The sequence below is a fragment of the Schistocerca piceifrons genome, chromosome 3, assembly GCF_021461385.2.
Source record: "Schistocerca piceifrons isolate TAMUIC-IGC-003096 chromosome 3, iqSchPice1.1, whole genome shotgun sequence".
NCBI lineage: Eukaryota > Metazoa > Arthropoda > Insecta > Orthoptera > Acrididae > Schistocerca > Schistocerca piceifrons.
The window spans coordinates 26,474,299-26,483,505 of record NC_060140.1 but is presented as its reverse complement, the minus strand read 5'-3'; the positions used below and the strand labels follow the sequence as shown (position 1 = coordinate 26,483,505).

The 9,207-nt window shown below is 41.5% G+C and overlaps 1 protein-coding gene across 1 annotated transcript in view; it reads right to left on the bottom strand.

The window, feature by feature from the left end:
• Positions 1-1,727: 1,727 nt before the first annotated feature.
• LOC124787950 (collagen alpha-1(XV) chain-like) overlaps positions 1,728-9,207 on the bottom strand; it is a 244,078-nt gene continuing 236,598 nt past the window's right edge. The window contains exon 10 of the mRNA XM_047254949.1: positions 1,728-5,182. Within this exon, the coding sequence (XP_047110905.1) occupies positions 4,873-5,182 (310 nt within the window). The 3' untranslated portion in view covers positions 1,728-4,872. The remainder of the gene's footprint in view (positions 5,183-9,207) is intronic.

Genomic DNA, 9,207 nt, shown 5'->3' with positions numbered 1-9,207 from the left:
ACGGCAGAAATGCCTCTGAGCGCCTTTTAATTAGGCTTAGCTTGCCTTCACAGCGCATATGTGAACGATAATTTGGGTTTTCCAGTATATTCTTATGTTACCATTTTAATACTGACGCCCTAGAGTTTGAAAATACACTCCTACTGAATTTTTGGTACCTATTTTCAAGTACATGACATTAGCGAGGGTCGAGCCTAACTTCCTCCATACGTGTAGCCTTCTTTGTATACACACCTTCAGTGTTTTCTGTTAATCCTGTTTAGGTCCCACACATTAGAGCAATATTCTAGTATGAGCCCCCCAGTGTTTCGTAAATAACGTCCCTTCAGGGACATCGTTTTTTCGGAATATTGTACCAATAGTCCCTAGTCTACATCCAGCTGATTCTTTGTGAGCATACCACTTCTTGTCACCACAAACTGTTACACCTAGGTGTTATCAAAAATCGACTGATTCTAATTATAACTCAGTGATACTGTAGCCTCATAGGATACTACTTTTTAGATTATGTGAAGTGCACTGTTTTAAGTTTCTCAACATTATTAGGAATTTTTCAATCCTTGCACCAGTTTGACAACTTATCAAAATTTGACTGTGTAATGCGTGCTCTTTCTTTCAGACAGCACTTCATTCTACATAAATGCATCATCTCCAAAATTGTCTTAGGTTACTGTTAATATTGACAGGCAGGCAAGTGAAAGCAGACAAGAGATGGCGGAGTGAATAATCATAGGCATTTGGACAAGAGTAATGACTAAATAATCACTCTTAAAACCATTCTATATATCTCACTTTTAGAGTGGAAACTGGGCGTTTTCTTTGGTCTCTTAAGCATCGACACCGGAAACGTCTTGGAGATTGAAGTACACTCCTACAGGTGTTGGAAGAAATATTATTCCCGCTCTCCACTGTTGACTGGAACGAAAATAACCGTAATAAATCCAGTTTTTTAAATATTTCGATGGGAACGTTAAACACTTCACATTCGATATGATCCCAGCGAGAAAAAAATTCCAGAGTATTGCGATCGGGTTGTCTTGGAGGCCAAGCTACAGGCTCATTTCGACCTGTTCACCTTGAACCACATTCGTGAGTTGAATATCGTTCAAAATATGGTGCAGTTAATTTTACAGCCTTGTTCAGCGTTACGAGGTGTTTTGGGGCCGTTAAGTATATGTAACTCACGGCAGAGTTAGTGTTGTATCCAAGTGAGAGGACGACATGTGAAAAACCTCCTCCAGCGGGCAAGAGGGTGCAGCAAATTGTAACACCTAACGTGCTGAAGGTGTATTTCATCCCTTTGTTAATGTTTGCCATAGGTGTAATTTGAGCCGTCAGATGGAACTTAATAGAAAATTTTACATTTTAAATGGTTTGTGCTAAGTGAGGCACTAATTCATAATGGATTCAGCGGCGTATCATGACCACACGTTAGCAGTTACCTCACAAGCAGCTACTTCGCGGACCTATGGTAACAGAGTGCTTATCCTGCTGTGTCGTGTATTTAGTTTCTGTGTTAACTATGATACAGTCTGTATAGATGGAATGCTCACAGTCTAGAAAACTCACCTTATTTCTCACAAAACTTCTGCAAACACCGTATCTCGAAGAAATTTCACCACTCCATGAGTTACATTACTGCTGAATAATGAGTATCACACACTTTGGAAAATGGAATGACTTATGATGGGAAGTAACGGGACTACTTGTAGGAACAATACCACACGTAAACACTCGACATAGATTTATTTCTCATACCAGTGTAACTGAAATCATAATTGATCTACACAGCTTCTAAACATCAACAATGTTATTCTTAACTAGACAAAAATGTATACGTTACGGAAGGAAGGATGTTGTTTAACAGTTAGACAACATTTAAGAACTTCCATTCTTACATGAAGTTTCAGACATTTTAAGTTTCCTAGGTTTTATCCGTGGTTTTAACGTCCCTTTTGCAAAAATGAGAAAGTAAGGTAGGCAGCCGAATGACTGCACACGCCAGAACGTATAACGATTTCAGTTGCATGAAAATGTTAAGTAACACTTTAGCTTCATTGTTCATTGAACAGATATGCATCACATTTCCACTTTTTTGAAACAATAATAAAATCTTTTGCAAATCTTTGAAGTACGAAGAAGAAATGTTAAATAGTCATGGATATGTAAAATTAATTAGAGAAAAAAATGTCTAACAGTTCGACTGTAAGTACACCTTATATTACGGCAAATATCAAACAATACATGGCAGTGGAATTGTTCGCCTTGTCAAGGGATATTTTATATCTGTTCTATAAGTAGAAAGTGATCCCTGAATAGAAACATTACTTGTCGACGCGAATAGTGTAAGAGAAGGAGAGGAATTAAACAGTATCAGTGAAACCATGGTCAGACATTTGCTCATTCACAACTTTACAAATATTCATGTTATGCAGACGGTAGATAGTATATCTGCAGTTATGGTACGTTTATAAGTAAGGAAGGCTCTCAAGTTTGTACAAAAATTAAAGCGGCCGGATTCTGAACAGGGCTCAGTATTGCATCGCCACATATAAGCTGGCTACCGCGCACAACACAGTCGATCTTCTACCTTAAAAATCACTCAACTCTTCCATTCCTACAGCTCTACATCTCTTACAGCGACTTTAAAATAGGTGTCTGGTGAAAGCACTAAACAACATTCTGTACACACATATGAACTTGCCAGTCTTTGGGAATATTTGTGCCAATATTGCCTCGTGTAGCACACTAACGCGTTGAAAAATAAAGTCACTCTTATTATTCTCTGTAAATGTAACACGTTTGTTATATACACTCCCAACTAATGTACAATCTATCTTCAGTGACACAAGTTAAAATTACACCTTTTTCTTCTTGAATTATTAAGTATTATAAACTCTTTTCAAGTTTAAGGTAGCTTTAATAGAGTCTGTCCTAACAAATATTAGGTTTAAATATACCCCAGGAAACTGAGAACCTGGTATTGTCCAATTAAGTAACATGTAGATGAGCATTCAGTGTAAGCTTATAAAATTAAGGACGGTAATTCTTGTTGTTGATAAATGCACTACATGTCTCAGAGTTGACAAATGTGTTGTCTCTGTCAGTACATTTAAGTATGTTTCGAAAATTAAATCATTTCATCATCATCCCTGAAATAGTAATCAAATGCAGAATGAAAATATTATTTTGACATTGTTTGATTAAAACGCTATATAAGTATAAACAGTTAATATTTAAGTAAAAAAGAATTTTTATGGGAAGTTATGTTGAAATAAATTTACTGTACATGTTATTTCTATTCAAAGGACAAATCGAACCTACATATTATTTTTGTTATGATGGGAAGTCTATCAAAATTATCCCAAGTAACATTTACTGTATTCTAAAACATTTAGGATGCGTTCCCAAGGTGAGGAAGTATAGTTCAAGAAATTTATGTTCTAAACATCACGTAACATTTTGTCATCTGGGAAAGTGCATTATATATCACTGCAGCATTCATACCATTGACAGTGATAGAAGAAAATATAGGAAGTACCAGTTCTAAAAATTCACATTGTATGTATATCAAACTTAATGGACAGATATAGGTAAACATATAGAGAGCAATTCTTGTTTTCACCACATTGACATAGAGCAGTATATATTAAAACTCTGCAAATTTTGTTGCAAGGAATGTCTATCAAAAACTGAATTCATTAGATAAAGAGATATTCATTAATATACAGTAGAATCGTAATAATAGAAAGATGAATCAAATATAATTCCTCTATCTGTGCAGACTTACAGCTGCTTGAGAAAAAGGGTAAGATATTTATGGTAGCAGATAGAACCATACCTGTAGTATTTCTACAGGTTAACAGTTTCATATGAACTTAACTGACAAGGTCTTGGATGACTAGTGATCACATACATTGTCATGAGATACATCTTATGACAGGTGAATTAGAAAAGTATCACACATACATCAACAAAGATAAAAAATGTATTGAGTATCCGTATGATACTTGAAGTACTGTTGTCCATATTATGTGTCATTAATTATCACTAGATATTACAAGTGTCATTAAGATGTATGGGCACAATTATTTGTCACTCTGTGAAGTGAGGGAATATTGCACACCATTTTGCCACAATCATAGTGCATGGATCCTTGTGGGATACATAGATAGGTAGATAACAATGTATATTAACTGCCTAGATTATAAAATCAAAACTGCAGTAATCATATTTACTGGAAAGAGACAAGTGAAGAACAACGTTGTTAACGAGTTTTTCAGTGTTAAGAGGTGTCATGTTCACATTTTTACCTCGCTCAGGGCACTTATGAAAAAAATAGAAACCACAACAAATTAGACGGAAGAGGGGATCTATCTTTCAAAAAGGGGAAGTCGGAAACGGAAAAGTGAAGAACAGTTTTCAGTTTTTTATGTAAGTTGTTAGTAGGTGTAATGTTCATAGTAATTTTTACCTCAGTCAGGGTACTTGTGAAAAAAATTGAAACATCAACTGATTAGATCGAAGGAGGGAATTACATGTAAGAAATAAAATGAAGATTTCATACTTTTTTCTATTTGTAGAGCGGTATCATGTGAGCCAGTCACAGAAAGGATCTGTAATAGTTTGTAAGTGCAATGGGCGTTTTATGCAAGAGTGTACGAAAGATGTTAAAATTGACTATTTCCGTGGTGAACACATACTATCTGATATTCACGGGTGGAAGCCTACGCAAGTACACAAGAGTCAGACGATTATGGGGGGTTGTGCTTCATCCGCAGTTGTCCAAAACTCCCAGCACACACTCTTGTCTGCTCTGTATTGACCGTTCATCTGCAGGTGAGACTCGGTGGACCAGCTCGCCACCCGCTCTCACTGGTGCTCGTCGTCCAGCGGCCGGTACTCTCCCGCGTCGTCGTCGTCTTCGTCGTCGTCGCCGCCACCGCCGCCGCCGCCGCCCCCGGCGCCGCGGCGCCGCCTCCTGGCCGGCAGCTGGCTGCTGGCCTCGATGCAGAGCACGGCGAGCCGCGCGCCGCACGCGAACCGCTCCTGCGCCAGCAGCCGTCCCGACGCTAAGGGCGACGCCAGGCCCTCGCCGCTCGTCGACTGCCACGCGTCGCAGTAGGCGTCCATCTTGCGCTCCCCCTCAGGTGTCGAGCCGTGCCACACCAGCTTCTTCGACCTGCAACAGCCGTCTCTGCGTCGGCCCGCTTCCTCGGTTCCTACCGCTCTCACAGCCTGTCACAGGAGGTACGCTCATCGCAAATATCGTCACGCATTTTGATGAGGATGGAGTGTCTATGCAACATACCGGGACGTAATGAATCTACCCTTTGTAATGTCCCTCTCAATGTGAACGGACGGTTCTTTTGTGTATATTAATATTCTACATCTACATCTACATCTACATGACTACTCTGCAATTCACATTTAAGTGCTTGGCAGAGGGTTCATCGAACCACAATCATACTATCTCTCTGCCATTCCACTCCCGAACAGCGCGCGGGAAAAACGAACACCTAAACCTTTCTGTTCGAGCTCTAATTTCTCTTATTTTATTTTGAAGATCATTCCTACCTATGTAGGTTCGGCTCAACAAAATATTTCCGCTTTCGGAAGATAAGGTTGGTGACTGAAATTTCGTAAATAGATCTCGCCGCGACGAAAACCGTATTTGCTATAATGACTTCCATCGCAACTCGCGTATCATATCTGCCACACTCTCTCCCCTATTACGTGACAATACAAAACGAGCTGCCCTTTTTTGCACCTTTTCGATGTCCTCCGTCAGTCCCACCAAGTAAGGATCCCACACCGCGCAGCAATATTCTAACAGAGGACCAACGAGTGTAGTGTAAGTTGTCTCTTTAGTGGACTTGTTGCATCTTCTAAGTGTCCTGCCAATGAAACGTAACCTTTGGCTCGCCTTCCCCACAATTTTATCTATGTGGTCTTTCCAAATGAAGTTGTTCGTAATTTTAACACCCAGGTACTCAGTTGAATTGACAGCTTTGAGAATTGTACTATTTATCGAGTAATCGAATTCCAACGGATTTCTTTTGGAACTCGCGTGGGTCACCTCACACTTTTCGTTATTTAGCGTCAACTGCCACCTAACACACCATCCTGCAATCTTTTCTAAATCGCTTAGGAACTGATACCGGACTTCGGGTGACCTTACTAGACGGTAAATTACAGCATCATATGCGAACAACCCAAGAGAACTGCTCAGATTGTCACCCAGGTCATTTACATACATCAGGAACAGCAGAGGTCGCAGGACGCTTCCCTGGGGAACACCTGATATCACTTCAGTTTTACTCGATGATTTGCCGTCTATTACTACGAACCGCGACCTTCCTGACAGGAAATCACGAATCCAGTCGCACAACTGAGACGATACCCCATAGGCCCGCATCTTCATTAGAAGTCGCTTGCGAGGAACGGTGTCAAAAGCTTTCCGGAAATCCAGAATGCTATTTGCGTCATATCTGTTACGTGAAGAGAAAAGGACGCTTGCTTTTATTGAATGTGCGTATGCAACACACTCATATTTTCTTAACTTTTGTGAGTGAAATAAAAACGTAAATAGTAATAACGTAGCGGAGCTCGTAACTAATACACTACTGGCCATTAAAATTTCTACATCAAGAAGAAATGCAGATGATAAACGGGTATCCATTGGGCAAATATATTATACTAGAACTGACATCTGATTACATTTTCACGCAATTTGGGTGCATGGACCCTGAGAAATCAGTGCCCTGAACAACCACCTCTGGCCGTAATAACGGCCTTGATACGCCTGGGCATTGAGTCAAACAGAGTATGGATGGCGGATATAGGTACAGCTGCCCATGCAGCTTCAACACGATACCACAGTTCATCACGAGTAGTGACTGACATATTGTGACGAGCCAGTTGCTCGGCCACTATTGACCAGACGTTTACAATTGATGAGATATCTGGAGAATGTGCTAGCCAGGGCAGCAGTCGAACATTTTCTGTATCCAGAAAGGCCTGTACAGGACTTGCAACATGCGATCGTGCATTATCCTGCTGAAATGTAGGGTTTCGCAGGGATCGAATGAAGTGTAGGGCCACGGGTCGTAACAAATCTGAAATGTAACGTCCACTGTTCAAAGTGCCGCCAATGCGAACAAGAGGTGACCGAGACGTGTAACCAATGGCACCCCATACCATCACGCCGGGTGATACGCCAGTATGGCGATGACGAATACACGCTCCCAATGGGCGTTCACCGCGATGTCGCCAAACACGGATGTGACCATCATGATGCTGTACACAGAACCTGGATTCATCCGCAAAAATGACGTTTTGCCATTCGTGCATCCAGGTTCGTCGTTGAGTACACCATCGCAGGGGCTCCTGTCTGTGATGCAACATCAAAGGTAACCGCATCCACGGTCTCCGAGCTCATAGTCCATGCTGCTCCAAACGTCGTCGAACTGTTCGTACAGATGGTTGTTGTCTTGCAAACGTCCCCACCTGCGCCCGTAGCGGTCGCGCGGCTCCATACTGTAGCGTCTAGAACCGCTCGGCTACCCGGCCCGCTGAGATGCAACATTCCACTGTCAGCTGGTGTGTTAAAGACGTTGCCTAAGCAACCAGTTTGTTAGTAAGAAGATATCATACTGACACTGTTGTTCAACCTTCTCATTCTGATAGTGTTTACAGAAAATCTTACTTCAGCTGCCACGAGAGACGGAGTTTTCACTGCGAGTTGTAACGGATTTCCCCGACTGGTGTTCAGTGAGAACCGGACAAAAAGGAAACCTCCGATCGCCATCTCATCCTGTACCTAACCCGTCCTCTCCTTACAGCAGCTACGGAGGTAACATATTCATCTATAGGCAATATTTTTTCACAAATTTTTATGTTATACAGGTCAAAATTTTAAAATCTCTGCACCTAGAAAAAAAAAGAGAGTTTAAACCCAGTAACTGTCTTATATGTGTCAAAGTCAAAAGTCAAGTTAATTAATTTTTCTTTACGACGTAGCAGTTCATTATACATACATAGGATTCCTTTTATAACTATGCTCTCTGATCGCAGTGAAATAGCAGAAGGAACGGGAATAATTATTACAAATGTGTCTCGGTTACTCAGTATTTCTATATAGACTGCAGAGTGGTATTCAGAAGACTGACGTGCTCTACACACAAAACTTATTAGAAAATCGAAGTGTGGCAGCACGCTATCTTTGAATGCATTCAACTTTGTGAAATGCGTCACTTCATTGCTAGACTGGCGCATCTCGTATTTCATTGTGTTTCACTCAGTTCATGTCAGTATGAGTCATAGTCCTGCCAGTTAACAATAATGACGGGCTCATAGCGCTTAATGGCAGTGGCTATAAGCATTAAGCCAATAACTGCTACCTAAATTAAGAATTAACTCGCAAAATGTGATTATGGTTCCGCTTTCGCTGTAGAATATCTCAGTACAAATGTAAATTTTTGACGGATCGGGACTAGAACCCGGACCGAGCGAGGTGGCGCAGTGGTTGGACACTGGACTCGCATTCGGGAGGACGACGGTTCAATCCCGCGTCCGGCCATCCTGATTTAGGTTTTCCGTGATTTCCCTAAATCACTCCAGGCAAATGCCGGGATGGTTCCTCTGAAAGGGCACGACCGACTTCCTTCCCCATCCTTCCCTAATCCGATGAGACCGATGACCACGCTGTCTGGTCTCCTTCCCCAAACCAACCAACCAACTAGAACCCGGATTTCCTATAAGTGGAGAGCGGTCACGTTAACCGCTTCGGCTATCGGAGCACACTTACAGATGCAGCCAAGGACGAACGGAAATTTGGACCCGGTAGCACATCACTTATTCCCTCGTATTTATACAGTAGTGCGCCGCTGCTGTTCCCTAATTTCAGCTGTCGCACAAGTCACAGTTACGTCCATTAAAATGAGTACGAACTAAGCAGATATACCTTTACGAGTCCAGTTTAAACAGAGGACTCCTTTATTACTGAATATTTTAAATAAACTTATTGTTTGGCCACAGTGGTCGTATTCTCTTTGGCAGCTGCCCCATTCTCACCGATGCGTCTCCTGCCCACTGCTATACAGATACAGACGAGGTCCGCATAGCGGGGCCGAGTTCCTGACATCGCTCTTCCTGCAACATTCTTTTCTCTTTTACTATCATCGGAGAGAGAAATTTCCGCCGGTA